This window comes from Clavelina lepadiformis, chromosome 5, assembly GCF_947623445.1.
Source record: "Clavelina lepadiformis chromosome 5, kaClaLepa1.1, whole genome shotgun sequence".
Taxonomy (NCBI): Eukaryota; Metazoa; Chordata; class Ascidiacea; order Aplousobranchia; family Clavelinidae; genus Clavelina; species Clavelina lepadiformis.
The window spans coordinates 19,662,042-19,678,032 of record NC_135244.1 but is presented as its reverse complement, the minus strand read 5'-3'; the positions used below and the strand labels follow the sequence as shown (position 1 = coordinate 19,678,032).

The 15,991-nt window shown below is 35.8% G+C and overlaps 2 protein-coding genes across 4 annotated transcripts; one reads left to right on the top strand and one right to left on the bottom strand.

Moving 5' to 3' along the window:
• The first annotated feature begins 2,005 nt into the window (after positions 1 to 2,005).
• On the top strand, positions 2,006 to 13,417 carry LOC143460079 (condensin complex subunit 3-like). Of its 2 annotated transcripts, none has more exons than XM_076957455.1 (21): positions 2,006 to 3,187; positions 4,775 to 4,896; positions 5,599 to 5,704; positions 6,900 to 7,009; positions 7,358 to 7,476; positions 7,697 to 7,842; positions 8,094 to 8,237; positions 8,307 to 8,440; positions 8,708 to 8,869; positions 8,987 to 9,132; positions 9,264 to 9,393; positions 9,517 to 9,643; positions 10,078 to 10,275; positions 10,596 to 10,862; positions 11,271 to 11,402; positions 11,476 to 11,571; positions 11,683 to 11,864; positions 12,026 to 12,215; positions 12,406 to 12,582; positions 12,713 to 12,872; positions 13,077 to 13,417. In XM_076957455.1, exons 1-21 carry the CDS (start codon positions 3,077 to 3,079, stop codon positions 13,226 to 13,228), a joined length of 3,111 nt encoding a protein of 1,036 aa, XP_076813570.1. In that variant the 5' UTR covers positions 2,006 to 3,076; the 3' UTR covers positions 13,229 to 13,417. The 2 variants fall into 2 exon arrangements, with proteins under 2 accessions (XP_076813570.1, XP_076813569.1); XM_076957454.1 differs by having other exon boundaries at positions 2,901 to 3,187; positions 13,041 to 13,417.
• Positions 12,953 to 15,688, bottom strand: LOC143460081 (E3 ubiquitin-protein ligase RNF113A-like). Of its 2 annotated transcripts, none has more exons than XM_076957456.1 (8): positions 15,520 to 15,688; positions 15,214 to 15,342; positions 14,723 to 14,824; positions 14,430 to 14,612; positions 14,118 to 14,262; positions 13,860 to 14,043; positions 13,680 to 13,786; positions 12,953 to 13,589 (listed from the first exon to the last, which is right to left on the bottom strand). In XM_076957456.1, exons 1-8 carry the CDS (start codon positions 15,592 to 15,594, stop codon positions 13,534 to 13,536), a joined length of 981 nt encoding a protein of 326 aa, XP_076813571.1. In that variant the 5' UTR covers positions 15,595 to 15,688; the 3' UTR covers positions 12,953 to 13,533. The 2 variants fall into 2 exon arrangements, with proteins under 2 accessions (XP_076813571.1, XP_076813572.1); XM_076957457.1 differs by having other exon boundaries at positions 15,214 to 15,339.
• Between the last annotated feature and the right edge of the window lie 303 nt (positions 15,689 to 15,991).

Genomic DNA, 15,991 nt, shown 5'->3' with positions numbered 1-15,991 from the left:
ATTAAAGATTAATTGATTAGAATCTGGCCATCGTTTTGTTAACCTCCGTGCCGATATGAAGTGGTACCGGCTCGGCTCGTAAGTTTACATGTTTCTATTGGTCTTAGATTTTCATTTATGAAAATACTGTTTTAAAATATCCTCATGCTGACTCCCAGTGTAAATTTCAACGATGCACTTTGAAAATCCAGGCCAATAAGATAAGTATTGTGTACGATAGACTCTCGTGCCATTGTTTACAATTATTGAACACTTAATTGAACATTAATAGCCTATATTTGTTATTTTATTTGAATATATGTGCAAAGTGTCAAGACAAACTACATAAATTTTTATTCAATATTGTTAGTACTAGTATTGTATTGTTGGGATGAAAATATTTGTCGTCACAAGTTGGCACGGCATTTTCACTATCATCAGTCAAATTTAACATGATCGTGGTTGTGGTCGTTCTGAATCGGGGATCTCTTACAAAGATGTTCTTTGGGCAAAATTGACTCCAGACATTGCTTTTCTTGTTATTGTATATTGTAATATGTTATTGTAGCATAGTTATTGTAATCACTAGCGTGTAGGGGAGACCAGGGGTTAGTTGGAAAGCGGGGTTAGTTGAAAAATCGCAGTTTTAGTACTCCCCGAACATCTTTGTAAATCTTTACTGCCCCTTAGTGATTGATAACGATGTTATCTATTCGCCATGTTAATTTTATTGATCTCGGAGCAGAAGCATAAGAGTGGCACACGTTTTTCTGTTTTTTACACTTTGAACTAAAATTCGAGCTTGTTGGTAGATATAGTGTAACATAGTGCTCTAGAGAGACAATTGAAAGTTCATTAGTCTATATTGACCGTAGGTGCCATGGTACCAGAAAAGGCAGAGGCAATTAAATTACCTGGTTTAATGGCTACATAAAAAGTAAGTTTTCTCTCCCATGTGCATACGGGGTTAGTTGGAAAATTTTGAATGGGGTTAGTTGGAATATGTAAAATCGTATGAGTAAATATTTCTTTTATTAATGCTTGATGGAACTCATATTTTTTACTTATACAACCTCGTACAGTTAAGTTGGAACTTTTTATTTGATACAGATCGATAAATAGGCCTATCTACACTTTTTAATTGAAAGTATGCGCGAGTACAAACGCAAAACTCAACGTGAATCTACGCGGATCAACGAAACGCTGTCAGCAGAAATTTGTTTTCCCTGTTGACTTGTCGGGCTACAATCCACAATAGATTGATTGACATTCAAAGAACAGACACTTTTGAATACTGTATATAACAAATTGATATATTTTCCAACTAACCCCGTATGGTTTCCAACAAACCCCGGCTTCGGGGTTAGTTGAAAAATGTGACTGATATCTGAAAAAATAAAGTTTTTGCGTAAACCTGTAACAATTTCTGGTCAGTCTTTTGTAATAAGTTGTAGACCAGCGTAGTCATTATGCCAGACTAGATAAAGGTTTCGAAGATCATTCTGAATTTTGGTGGTTTAAATTTTCCTAAAATTTTTTCCAACTAACCCCGGTCTCCCCTATAGGTGATAGTCGTCGTATCCACTATTTATCACAAATGCAGTAGTAGAAGAGAATGTAGAAGTATGATTTCCTCATGACATTATTATGGTTTTTATTTGATTCGTACTGTCTATAATTTATATTTTTGTGGGACTCAATGCTCAACAAGATTCCAGTCCCTAGAATAGAGTTTTTTTTTAACCATCCATGTACTGTTGTTTTGTACTTAGATATTCATTTTCATTTTAAGGGAACGATGTCACTTGTGCTATAACTACAACGGTTAGCATCGTAACTGTCGCGCCGCAGAGTTAATGGCGAAATATAAACAATACAATACAATGCTATTTGTACAAAGATTATGATTATTATGTGTCTATGAGAAAATTGCGATGATCCCGCGAAAAGAGTTCGAACGACTCAACCAAAACCAAACATTAAAAATAGAAGGCTAAACAACCCTTCTGGAAAGTTTGTATGATGCGCGGAATTTGTCTGGCGCAAAATTGCCGTTTTACCCTATATTCTGTATTATAAGTATTATGTTGGCGTGACGCAAATTTTAACATCACATTTATTAGCGCATTTATCCGACGCACTGAAAGCAAATTTTCCAGTACCCTACAGGGCTAAACAGTCAAAAGCTTGGCACCGTTACCAACTTAACAGCTCGGCCAACAGCACCCATTCAACTATAACTATAAGGCTATACAAGTTCTTGTCGAAAACGACAAAAAGATGCAGTCACAGACAGAATGTAGTTTATCGTTAAAACGTTGGTACTATAGGCCTAGGCATGGCTTATGTACGTCCATGGGTTAGCCTATAGGTCACCGACTGCTGGTTAGGCTACCTAATGTGAAAAAGCAGTTTCAGTAAACGCGGCGTATCTCATACGTTTGCATTTGGACTTGTTGGCCTGAATGAGAAGGAGTTAAGAAACAATAGAGAATAAATTAGGGCATGATAGCCGATATGCCTGAACTGGCCCAATTCTTCAATCCGAATGAAAACGGCCGTTTTCAACGAGAAATCGTGTGTGCGTAGACGCAAATTTTGGCGTAATGACGTGCACTAAGACGTCATATCTTTCTTTATTTATTATAAATGGGCCTGTAAATAGCTTTTCTTTGTTTATCATACGATAAAAAGTTTGGCGTGCACATTAATGAATCTTCTGCATGCCATAGCCTGGTGGAAAGTGTCAGGCCTGTACCCATATGAAAAGAAATTGTTTCCCGTTTTTTTTTTGTTTTTTTTGAAGACACCAATGTGTTAAACTGCAATTGGGCATATAACTGAAAATATAATCATATGTTAATTAAAGTATCTGCTTATATTATTTCAACTTTAAATGACTCATTAGTTTGTTTTTTTTTTGTTCTATATACTGTAGTCATTTATAAAAATAGGTATAGGCTATGTACATTAGCTACCGGTAGCCTATTTTGTGGACTTGTTTTCAAGCTTTGTAATTTCTATGAGTTTCCCACGTGAACTTTTGCTAAAAGCTTGATATATTGTGCTTGTTTATAAAGTGTAAGTTACGTGAGAAATGATGGATTATAATATCAAGGCCAAGATTCGAAGTTCTTTTGACAAGTGCCAAGAAAGACGATGCAATTTAACAAAACTTTCTGAAACTCTTAAGAAATTCTATGATGAGGTATTAATAATATATGTATAGTATGTGTAGTATGTATGTATAGCCTGAAGAGCTGTATATTTACTACATTAGAATCCGATTAATATGACCATTTGCTACAGTCGCGAATTTTTCCATATTTTTCTGTCATATGTGTTTAACTTTGTCGATCCTGGTGTGGTTAAACAGTTCTGTAACAGTTTCGGTTGTGAACATTTGGATATTATGACCAAAATAGTCTGGTCTCAAAGTGGTCATAATAAGCAGATTCTTCTGTATATAGCCTATGCATGAATTGTTTTAATAACAATGTTATTTTTTTCATACCCTTGGTTATTGACACTTGTCATTAAGTAGGCCTATATACAGTCAAACTTCGTTAACAAAGTTCTCTACGTAACCCGTTTATAACGTTTACACCTCTACAATGTTCAGATTTTTAATTTCCAAACTCAGCTAACATATTATAATATAGCTTTTACTCGTATTAGCTACAGTGAACATCTTTATAACGCCCAAATTTTGGCTGAAAAGGCAGAAAACTGCTTTCTACACAACATATACTTGCTCCAGTCATTGATAAAAGGAGAGCTATAACTGATCAATTAGTAATTTTTACATCACAAAGATCGATAATTGATAAAACGGCAAATGTAAGCGGTGAAACTCATTTACTAGGCCTACTTCATGGTTTAGCCCTGTTTGCCAAGAACTCTTAACTTACGGGAAAGGAAAGTGTTGGCTTTTGTATTTTTTTTGTTAGTTTTAAGGGTGTGATCGACAATTATCTGAACAAAAAACGTCTCATTGTGAGTGTATTTTCAATTCAGTACTATATCCTTATTAGCAAAACTGCAGACATCCAGCAAACATTTAAGTCACTTTATGTGTGCAAATTGATATTATTCTGTGGTCAAGATGACAAGTGATGTGATATGTATTGCTTTAATATTATTTTATGTTTTTCTGCACACTATACATGAATCTGTTGTTTACTTAAATATATAGCTACTGGTTGTAACAGACTATAGATATGTTATTATAATGTATATACATATTTTCGGTGTCCCCAAGTGTATGTTATAACAAGGTTCAAATCTGTACGACTGTACATTTCCTAAAAACTCTTGACCGTAAGTCAGAAAAGGGTTGTCAGTAAGTAGGCTACAGCAAAGAAAAATATTTTCAACGATATTTTTATTTAGTTGTTAAACAGTTGACATACCTGACAGCAATTATGGCATTATATTGTGAAGTCAACATGCTTCGTGGGAATGCCCTTGATGTCTTGACCTCAACATGTCTTAAGCCATGATTGCTTTTTTCTCATATTTTCCTCTTTCACAGTAGACTATAATTGTGTAGGTAAAGTTGGCATTTATGCAGCACTTTTCTGGGCAACAACTACTTAACCACTAAATGTCATTAAAAATTCTTTCTCGGGTATACTTACTGAGAACTAACTACCGACTCTACGCTCTTACGTAATTATATTTTACAGTTAGGTGACAGCTGATTTTTCATACAAAAGCACACGATGTCAATGCATGTAACTGATAACTGTCGATAATTGTCAAATGAGTAATGATTTCTTTGTGTTATTTGTAGAAATGCAGCGAAGCATTGTCAAGAGATGAATTCTTCTCCCAATTTCTTTATCATGTCCAATGTCTGCTTCAAGAACCAGCTCGTGATTTTGCCACCGAAAGATGCATGCAATTTGTTGCAAAGTTAGAGTTTTGCCATCATGTTTGTGATACTATATTGGGTTGGCTGGATCAGTTAGTAACAGTAGAGCAACTGTTTCACAATCTCGTGAACCTGGTTGGATAGATTTTCTGTAGCATCGGAAAAACTCTATTTGCGTGAAGATGATGCAACATATGACTACGAGTATTTTATTTATGCCTGATTATGTAATTTTAGTATTAATGAGTAATAAATTGCCGTTGCTAATAGGCAAGCAGTGTTGTCAATTGCATAATATTGTTCCTTGGAACCGCATGTTTCCTTTGGTTTTTGATACTGCTTTTCAGTTCCGTGCCAAACATTTCATAATGCAATCCTTATGATTCGATCTTCACTACAAAGAAAATATTGAAAGTCACTGTCACGTGCTAAAACCCAATCCAAATAGATATTTTTTTAACAATATGTTTCAAAAATCTTTTACGGGCAAGGGCCTCAGCACATATAAAATTGTATAAATTGACCTAAAGTTGACCAAATTGACCTGAAGTAACCCAAATCTCAAAGCTGGTAGGCTGCCATACCTCCACCACCCCATGCAAAATAAAAGTTGTCGCTTTTGTATATAGATCTCTGTTTTCTGTTTGTGTTCTATTGTACTTTTATAAATATATATACTCTTTAGCGTATATTATATCACTATGTGACATTTTAGCCACGTAACCATGCAAACAAATTCATAGATTTGCTTCTCTTTTTGCGAACACATTTGATGAGGAGGAGGAAACAGAAGAAGTAGTGGATGATGACCTGTTCAACTTCTTACTAAAGTTTGTTTCACAGCCAGAGGTGAGCTTGTTAGTTGCTTATTTCCCATCTTTGGTGACAGCAATTTTTTCAGATTCGGCAAACTTTTTTGAACGATTACAACTTTGCTTTGGATTTTGCACTACGATTTTTACAGCTTACTTTGCTTGGTGCTATAAGCGAATATCATACTATATTATATATATACATTTTTTCATTTTTTGTTTTGTTCATTTATTGTTTTTTATGATGATTTGTACATATTAATTTATAATAGGAGCACAAAAAATTTTATTGACTTAGGTCACACTCAAGATTTTTTCATAGCACACGACTTGCTTGAAAACTGTCATTTGTGGTAACTTGTAGCAGCTTGTTTTGTGATGATGTACGATCATGTATGTACAAAGAAAGTGATTGCCGAATATCAACACATTCACAATCAATCGCATCGAAACAAGCAAGTTTGTTTGATTTGCAGCGTGCGATTTAAGGCAGCCTTGTAACTGGTCGTGCACCTGTCGTACATTCAAACAATTTTGTTGGTCATGCCTGGATGTTATTTCTGAAAATATCAAAGAACTGTCCCAGCAGCAGCTTAAGTTGAAATATGGCTCTGTAGCCTTTTATTGAGTTAACTGAACAAAGCCAGATTTTAGTTTTACTGAACAAAAAGGTTTTTAGTTTAAGTCACATAGTGTACATATGTTATGAAGTAAAAAGTGTGCTAGCCTAGGGCTAAGGTGTAGCCTAACTGATAATTGCATCCAGTGTGCAGAAACCGTAACAAACATTGTCATGAGATTTAAATCGAGTTTTCTTTTATGCTTATGCTTTGACATCCAACTGTAACATATTCTGTCACACTTTGTTTACGCCACACTCAAATATTAGGAGGTGAATTAATATTATTAGTCACATGGCGCAATGATTGGCCGCGTTTTCGCAACAATGATGTAACATGAAGTTGCATAACATACGTTATATCTGTATATCAATTTTAAAATCTTTATTTTTTTACTGAGTGCATGTCATCAAAAATGGTGCAGTAAGCAGTCATAAGTGGAAGCCCACTAAAGTATAGAATTTTGCTTGGTTCTTAGGTAGTTAGTTGGTTAGTTGTCACTTGACAGTTTATGTTATCTATTGCTTTCATGGACTTCCTTAAAGTAATGAATAAAAATATCTCTGCCGACAGCAAAATGTAATTAATTACCGTAATTTTACAATTTTGTAGTATCATTGCCACAGCAACAAAACCATCCGTTTTCGAATATGTCAACTTGTTCAGCTTTTTCTGCACTCAGTTCCACGAGATGCCGCATTGGATGAAGATCTAATGGACTGGTACGAGACTAAATTTTGACTTGAAGTTTTTCAGAGTTTTGGTCCCGTTTTTATTCGTCCTAGTTTTGAGCTCAAGTCAATTTTACCTTCCATTATGACATCACCGTGTAATCAATATTGGCGTGTTACTCCAAGTATATACATACACTTGTTTAAGAGTTTCAAAATGTTAGAAACAGTAAAAAGTGAAGAAAATTTTTTCCTTCAGAAAGCATGGCACCTGGGTCTAAAAACTATGAAATTCTGTGTTCACATCATTGCAGTGAACTACTTTTAAAGTTGTTTGTTTTAAAGTTGCTTTTTATACTTTTTCTTTTCTCTCAGCTGAGCTTTTTTTTATGTTGTTAGCATCACAAAAGTCATGCTTGACCGAATCGATGACAAGAATCCAGTAGTACGATGCCAAGCTGCAAAGTCATTGAGCAGATTACAACAACCTGCTTTGCAAGACTGTCCTGTTATAGAAGGTATGGAGATGTTGATGTTGTATGTTTCTTTGTGATAAAGCGTCACATTTTATCTTGGGTCAGATGTAAGGCTTATGCAGCATCTTAAATTTTATAGAATCATCCATATGATATTCATACTATTCTAAAAATGATAAAATTATTAATTAGGTTAAGGTTAAAGATGTTCTGCAATGGTTGTTTATCCATTCTCGTATGTGTTGAATTTCTTTTCTCTCAGCTTATCTCTTCCACATGGCTTGTGACGAGAGCTCCCAGGTGAGAGCTGCTGTGGTTTCAAACATATCTTTGACAACTAAAACTTTGCCGTGTGTCCTCGATCGAACGAGAGATATATCAGAAGCAGTCAGGAAAATTGCGTTTCAGGTTAGAGCTCACACATTTTTGTTATTCTGATCACAAATTAGGTGTTAAAAAAAGTGTGTCTTTTACTATAATTCCCCAGTTCCAATTTTATGGTTATATGTCGCTAATACTACCAATGACTTACTTCTGTTAAATTAAGATAATTTAATTGCTCCTTTCATCTTTAAACGGACAAGTTTCCACTTTAACAATGAATTTGAATTATTTCCGGTATTATTTTTGCATTTTTTTATCGCTTGTTTTTGATTCAGATTATAGCACAAAAAGTGAGCATCAAAGCATTGACCAGCTCTCAGAGGTTGTATTTGATAAAGCAAGGTCTCCAGGATCGATCAGATGTCGTGCAAAAAGTTGTGAAAACCCAACTTTTCCAGGCTTGGCTGTTGACATTTGATGTAATTCAGCGACTACCTGACTTTTCAAAAACAAATTTCCTGCCGTTAACAAAAACATTTCATATCTAGGCAAACCTGATAAACCTTCTTAAGAAGTTAGATGTGGTAGGTGCATATGAGACATGCTGCAGGGCGGTCAAGGCTATGTATGAGTGGTCTAATATCAAGGACCTTATTGAAGGTTTCAATTTATTGAATGACAAGTAAGGACCATTAGCATTTATTTTTCATTGGTTTAATGTTGTTCTCCCTGGGTTGGTTGGAAAATTTGGTTTAGAATTTTGTTTTCATAATTTAACAAATGGGTAAAAACTTTCATAAATCTTTAAAAGCAATTTTAAAGTTCAGTAGTGACCTTGGGGAACACATTTTTATGAAATTTATGATGGTTCCAATGCCTTTTAAGGCTTATTGGAGGCTGGGGCCACTGCTATGTTATAATTGGTTGTTCTATTTTACCTTGATTTTAGTAAAACTGTCGATTTCAACCAGCTGACCCCAGAAGCAGCATTGTACTGGAGCCAACTGTTTAAATACGTGAGATCAAAGGGGGCTGGAGTGGAGCATTATCTCGATGTCCTCTTGCCAAGTACGCTCTCATTTTCGCAATATTTGGAAGAATTTTTGAACAAGTGAGGACACATTTTGTACGGACGCCACATTAAAGCATGAACTTTTACTTTGCCGTGACAACTAACTTTTGTGTAATATTCATTTCTTTTCAAATCAAACTTAAAACATCTTCACAGATTTCTCCTGCCTTTCATGGACTTAATGGAGAGTAAGAACATAGTTGACATCAGCCCCGAAGAAGAAGATGATCGCATAGAAAAAGAATTTGTCGCTCAGCAGTTAATCAAAATAGCGTCAAAAATGGACATTTCCGACAATACAGGTAATACTAATGTGTCTGTAGCTTTTGTACTATCATCCTTGTAACACTATTTTCTCAATGCATCTAACAGTACGAAACAATCTCGCTGTGGTCAAATTTAGTTGTAGCTTTTTTGTTTCCCCATTTTTCAGGTCGAAATGGATTGCACGAATTTTTTGAGAAAGCCTTGATAAAGATTGACGTACTCTGCTTTCCGTGTCTCGTGTCTCCACTAACTTCCGGATTGCTCGAACTTCTTTCCGCATCATCGGCCTCAGTAGGGTGAGGAAGATAGAAGTTAGATTAGATTTCTTCACAATATTTAAAATATTGAAATATTGAGGAAAAGAAAATTTTAATTATAAAAGGAAAAAAAGGAATTGGAAAATATCACTTATTGTGCAGGGCATGCGAAGAAGGAAAGGTTTGTCTGGTCGCAAAGTTGATTTCGACAATTCGAGATCCTCATGTGCCCAACACACCACCAGCCCTGTGTATGTCTGAGGATGAAATACGAAACCTCAAACAAGAAGTGAGTATTACTTCTAACAGGGTCAGCTTCATTTGTCTGCTGATTTAATTATTTGCTTGAGAAAGTGACAATGAATAAATTTAAGCGAAATATATTTGATGAAATCACAGCTGGATGATGCTGTTACACTAGGCCTACTACATATAGTTTATTTGCGTCACCTGTACCAAGTCTTTTCTGCCCACAATGAATGAGATCTCTAATAACCTTGATGTAGCAAAAATAAATATGTTTGCGTTACAATAGCCGCTGTTGTTGCTAGACATAGTTATGAGCAGGGGCTTATTTACCCAACAGTGAAACCTTGTTAACTTTTAAGTCAAAACTTTAGGTTGCACAAAAGTAACGTTAAAGAAAAAACCCGTGGGCTTGGTGTGGTTTGTTTTTTTTTGCCTCTCAACATTTGTTGTTAAAATTACACAACACTTGTGCAGATAGCAAAGATCAGTGTAAAATTGTTGGAAGCCAAAGAAGACATGGAAATCAGCATCGATGCAAAAGACTTCGTGAAGGCGTCTGAGATACAGAAGTTGATTGAAATCGAATTTGCAAAGAAATCGGAAATGGAAGATAAGCTGAAAATCAACAGTCGGGCTATTCAAATCGAAGATACTTCTTCACTACCTGAAAAGGCATGTTAGTTTCTTTCTGCAAGAGATTTGCATTTATGAGTTTTATTGGTGGCCAACAGTGCCTCATTGTGAAACCTGGTAGAGCTTTTTACTCACCATACACAATTTGAAAGAGAGAGTCTCTTCTTTCAAATTGTGGAAAAAAGTGGAAGAAAGAACCAAGTTGCCGGCCTATAGGTTTAAAATCACTCGACCATGATCCTTTTCTCACATTCTGAATGAAAAGTGAAGGCTCTAATGTAAAATAGATTTTTGCCAAAAGCCTAGGCAAAGGCCATCAGTTGGGAACATAACAGCTTTATTTTTTAATTTGGATACAGAGTGATGTTGGTACGCTTATCAAATGTCTACAAATAATCAAAGACCTTCTGGCATCATTGTTTGAATCACGATGCGCCGCAAGTGGACTAAAAAAGTCTGTTCCCAAAAGCATTCATCCAACACTTTTGCAGTTATTGGACACTCTGGTCATTCCATCAGTTTTAAATACAACGTCTGACGTCCGCAAGGAAGCTATTCGTGGCCTTGGTGTGGCGTGCATGTTTTCTTCTGTGCTAGCAGCTCGTCATTTCCCACTACTCATACAGGTTCACTTTAAAAAATGTTATGACATTTTAATTTTATATTAAACAGAATTAAAATGCGGAATAAAGTGGTTGTATTTTCAATAAGAATAATGATAGGAATCCTACTGAGACTGACCGAAATGTGACTTTATAGTCGAATTGACGTTGTACAAAGCCGATATAGACAAATTCAACTGTAGTAAATGTAAATACAGTACAGCATTTAATTTGGTAAGAAATGGTATTGGACTTGAATTGCGGTGAAAACGAATCTTAAGTAAAGATAAACTCTAGGTATTTGGACCTGTCTATAAATAGATGTCACTGGACAAACAATCTTTGGGTTTAAGTGTGAAGTTGTTATTTTAGTTGGACAAAATATGTTCTTAAACAAAGTGACAAAGCACTTTGCGTATGATTTTAATTCAGGTTGCTCAGGCAGATACATACTTGGTAAGGGTGGCTGCCATCAACGCAACGAATGATTTGATTCGCTTATTTGGCTTGAGACTACTCTTCGCGTGCAAGAAAAACAAATCTTCCAAGGATGAGGGTGTAGAGGTACATCGGACGATTTGTCATGCATTTAAAGAATGATCTCGTGCAAGTTAATAAATAATCATCTTTGCAACAGGAGGAACACACAGCTCACGACAGTGACAATGAATACGATGATGAGGATGTAGGAGCAGCAATCATGACCAAATTCCTTGACATGCTAGACGATGAGGTAATCCAAGGAACCGCCAGACATTTGCTTTTAAAAACAGAGTTAAACCGGTTTAGGTTTTGTCGTATCACAAAATATTGATAACTACAAGATTTACTCGCACCATTCCAGAATGTTGAAGTACGCCAAGCGGTGATATGTCTTCTCGCGAAAGTCCTCGTATCCCATCACATCCTCTCACCGGCCGTAGTGTCCCGGCTCATTCTCACGTGGTACAATCCAGCCACCCAGGATGAGCCGCAGATCCTCCACATGATCAGCAACTTCCTCAACATCTTTCCGTACATGTCAAAGTATGAAGATCGTGACTTCATTTTTGAACAACAGCTTCAGTATCATACTCAGCCAGCTTACTTCTAGTCGATGGACTGTAAATTGTTATCAGTTACGTACTAAACCTCAGTCACAGTGTGAGCAAACCTATTAATGATACATTCCAAAACTTACCTTCCAGACAAGCCCACGAGTGCATGGAAGCTGCTTTTCTTCCTATCCTTCGAATTTTATTTAACGCACCTTGTTCATCACCGTATGCTTCTGTCAACGCCGATAACGTTGCCGAGTTGTTGGTCAGCATCACACGACCATCTATAATTCAGTCGGCTGATCTCAAAGGGATATGTGAAGAACGTGACACAAAATGGGTGGGCTATGTTGTTACTGGGAAGGGTGTGGTGTACGCAAACCACAGTGTTGCTGTTCAAATTTTTATGTTTTATTTTTTTGCTGACGTCGTATTTTAAGAAGGTAGCCCTCAACAAAGTTTTGACGTATTTCAAAATACCATAAACCACAGAGATGTACCATTAGTTTACATTTTCGTCATACTTTTAGTTGAACGATGGGTCAGCTCACGACAACATCGCAATGATGGTCTCAAACGAAATTTTATCTGATGCCCGATCCCCGTATGTCAACACGTTGTGCAAAATCCTGCCCACCTTGGACATCAACCCAGATTTGACGGAAAATGTAAAGGACCTGAAGGTTCTTTGCGAAAATATGCTCAAGGTACAGTGTTTAGTTATATGTGTGCAGTCAGTTGTTGCTAATACCCAGCATTAGCTATTACATCGCAGTTTGTGATTTGAACAGTGGATCACTTTCGCGGTGACGTGTCAAACTTGGCTATGTCTTTTAGGAAGTTAAAGACAAACATGCGATTCGACACATTCGTAAGTTTGAAACTCAACTGACAGGTTTTAAAAAACAAGCAAAAAATATTCCCGCCATTAAGGTAAATGATTTACCAGCAGAAAACGTTCCAGAACCCACTACAAATAAAACAGCACTAAATGAACGTGAGTGTTTCTGTCTACAAAGTGTGTGATCTTGTATTACCGTCATTTAATTGTATTGTGTAACATTTCACAACATACTATGAATGAAAATAATTTTTATTTTGCATCAAAGTGAATAACTGTAGAAAATACCATATGTACGTTGTAATTAGCAAGTTTTCCATTCAGTTTTTGTGTCAACTGCAAGTTCTGCCACCTCTCCAGCACTGCCAGAAAGAACAGGAAAAGGGAAAAAAGCTTCCAAGTCGACGATTATTTCCACAAAAAGTCGAAAAAAACGTGTAAATTCCAAATCAACTCTGCCTTCGACTCCGGTGAAAAATCTCAACAAAGACTTAGTGGAAGCAGAACTTTAATTTTTTTGTGATTTTTTTACGATCCAAATTGCAAACTTTAGCAACTTTACATAGATTTACGTTTGTGTTTGAGCATCATTGCAGCAATATAGACACTGCCATTTGTACGCTCTGTGCCAATACATGTGCCTGATAATCATATTAAAAAGTTGTTTTGTATTTTTTAATAAAACGAACAACGGTACTGTTTCTGTTTTCAGCAGCAGAGCTTTCGGTACAACAAGGGCAGTGCAAGTGCATTGTTAGAGCTCCTGGTATAACTCCACAGTTTAGCGGTGATTGTTAAGTTGTTTGCAGCACTTAGATCAAGCATCCACAATTTCACAATCCCTTCTTTCCTTTTCCATCTTTGCAACAATTTCTTCAAAGCAAAAACATAAAATTTACACCTTAAAGAAATCAACGTGATATATGGGCAATGCTCGTTTCGGTCAGTTTCCAAGGGTAGTACCTTTGGCCGGGTTGAACACACCAGCGGTTGGTTCCCCACACACAAAGCATCGTTTTGATTTGCGATAATGCTTAAGAACACATTTTTCACAGAAGTAATGCTTGCATCTGCATGCATAAGAAATGCATTAAAAATTATATGACATGCGTTATTCGAAGTAATGCAACTAAGTTGATTTACTTAGTTATAACCGGGTCCTTGAAGCTTTCCCTGCAAATAATACATTTAAAAGGAAGTTCATCGTCACTGTCAGACACTTCCCAATTTTCATCTTGGTTTTGGCCAAAAGTTCCTTCATTCATTTCACGTTCTATCTGCCAGCCGTGCTTGTAGTCACTTCGATCGTGAAGGAACTTGCATGAATCTAGACGAATATAATGAACATGAACAGTAATTTTTCCAAAAAAAAAAACCTTTAAAGGAAAATTGTCCACTTACCGCCAAACCCACAAAAACCGGTTTCCTTGTAATCTTTGCAGATGTCAGGCTGATAGTCCCATCTAACCGTGGCACGTAAATGTTCAGGGGCACGGATGGGACCTTTTCTGACCATTCCTGAAGACGCATTCCCTGCAGCTGTATCCTGTTTAATTCCATAAAAATAGAAACCTGCTAATCTTCGCAATTAACTAACTTCACTGGGTATATATATTCTAAAAGTAGACGAAAACATTTTTGTGAACCATGTCATAAAATACTTCTGTAAGTTTACAAATGTGTTTTACTTTTACAGTGCATTGCAAATCATACTCGTGCTTTAATAAACTTTCGATAGCCGGATGAGCCATGGTAAACATTCTCGTCAGCATCTCCTGTCTTCAATTCTTCCTGCAGTTTCTCTCCACGTTCAAATACCGCTTGCGCGTCCCGGTCTTTCTCTGTATCGAGTTCGAACGTCTTTGTGGCTCCCATGTCATCAGGACCAGATGGTTTCTGAATTAATGGACAGTTTCCATGCTAGTTTGTTTTTTAGTTTTTTTCTAAAACAGCAAAGTCTTGATATAAAGTTATAAACAGTTTGCAGGATACAAAGTTGAGTTTACGGCGGATTGTGTTGACTTGTATGAGACGCTGATCGATCCAATCTCCTCTTCACCGGATGAAGTGCTGCTGTATACAGCAGTGTTAAGCTTCTTCTTTTTAGTCTGACAAACATTGGATATTTACAAATTTTCTTTGAAGATGGTACTATGAAGTATCAATCTTAAAGGTATGGCAGTTATATATTCATGAAACATTCTGTGTGTGGAGGCAAACATTTAAACATGATCGCATGATTTAAAACTACAATTGTTTATTTATTTAAAATTCATCTTTCAAACAAATTTGCCTTGTTTGTTTACTAAACTACACTGCATTTGTTTACGTGAGTGTGCATCTCCCTTGTATACTTTTCACTATGGCCATTATTCTGAATATCTATCTATAAATATCTATCATCAAATGTGTCCTTTATTTCAATTTTGTTTAGCTTGGGTGAAATTGAAATTTAAATGAAATCAGTTTCAATAAAATTTATGCAATATTTACATACAGTTTGTTTCATGACATTGTGCAAAGTCTTTCTTTGTTTTTGCACAACTGCTGATTCTTGGTCACTTGAACTTCCATCACTTTCCCGTTGAGCTTTTCTTATGGTTCGTTTATTCCCAGCTCTTTTCTGCTACAACCAAAATGATAAGTTTAATTTGTCAGCAATTAAGCTATTAAAACTGTAAAACTTTTGAAAGCAAATTTTTTTTAATAATATTTATGTTTTGTGTTCAACGGTTGATACTTTTTACTAGGTAAAACTAAAAATAACTAACTTTATTTCGATACACATTTACATAACACTTACAGATTTTTTCTTGAAACCAAATTTTTCGGGCTGCAAAACTTGTGTATCGTCAGCCATATTATAGGTTACTTGCATATAAAATGGCAAATATTAACACCAGGTCACTTAAAAATGAAATTTTATACTGATTACAACAGTTAAGCAATTGTTAAAAAACTGTGTCTTTGATTTTTTCTGCTAAAATAAATTGGTTAATAAACGTCAAAAATCTATTGGCAGGTTATCATTTACTCAGGCTAACACTAAACTCTCTAAAGCAGGTTTTTTAATTTTTTTTCAACAGTCTAGTATTCCACAGCAATTTTTCAAAGGTTTCATCATGGTCTCTTTAAAAAGTAATCTATGGCTCCATAACTTCCATTCAATTTTGAAAGCATTCCAGGGGATAACCCTAAGTAAATCTTTAAAAAATGTAGAGTGAATCATACAAATATCTTGATTTTGAAACTTACATATCTGCTCCAATTTAATA

What these genes read in the sequence shown, in the direction of transcription:
- LOC143460079 (XM_076957454.1), top strand. Translation starts at nt 3,077, where the DNA reads ATGATGGATTATAATATCAAGGCCAAGATTCGAAGTTCTTTTGACAAG. An exon ending in TCAGGAAAATTGCGTTTCAG is followed by an intron (nt 7,843 to 8,093) that starts GTTAGAGCTCAC and finishes TTTTTGATTCAG; the next exon opens with ATTATAGCACAAAAAGTGAG. An exon ending in GCATCATCGGCCTCAGTAGG is followed by an intron (nt 9,394 to 9,516) that starts GTGAGGAAGATA and finishes CTTATTGTGCAG; the next exon opens with GGCATGCGAAGAAGGAAAGG.
- LOC143460081 (XM_076957456.1), bottom strand. Translation starts at nt 15,594, where the DNA reads ATGCAAGTAACCTATAATATGGCTGACGATACACAAGTTTTGCAGCCC. An exon ending in ACAATGTCATGAAACAAACT is followed by an intron (nt 14,825 to 15,213) that starts GTATGTAAATAT and finishes AATGTTTGTCAG; the next exon opens with ACTAAAAAGAAGAAGCTTAA. An exon ending in ACAAGTCAACACAATCCGCC is followed by an intron (nt 14,613 to 14,722) that starts GTAAACTCAACT and finishes CCATTAATTCAG; the next exon opens with AAACCATCTGGTCCTGATGA.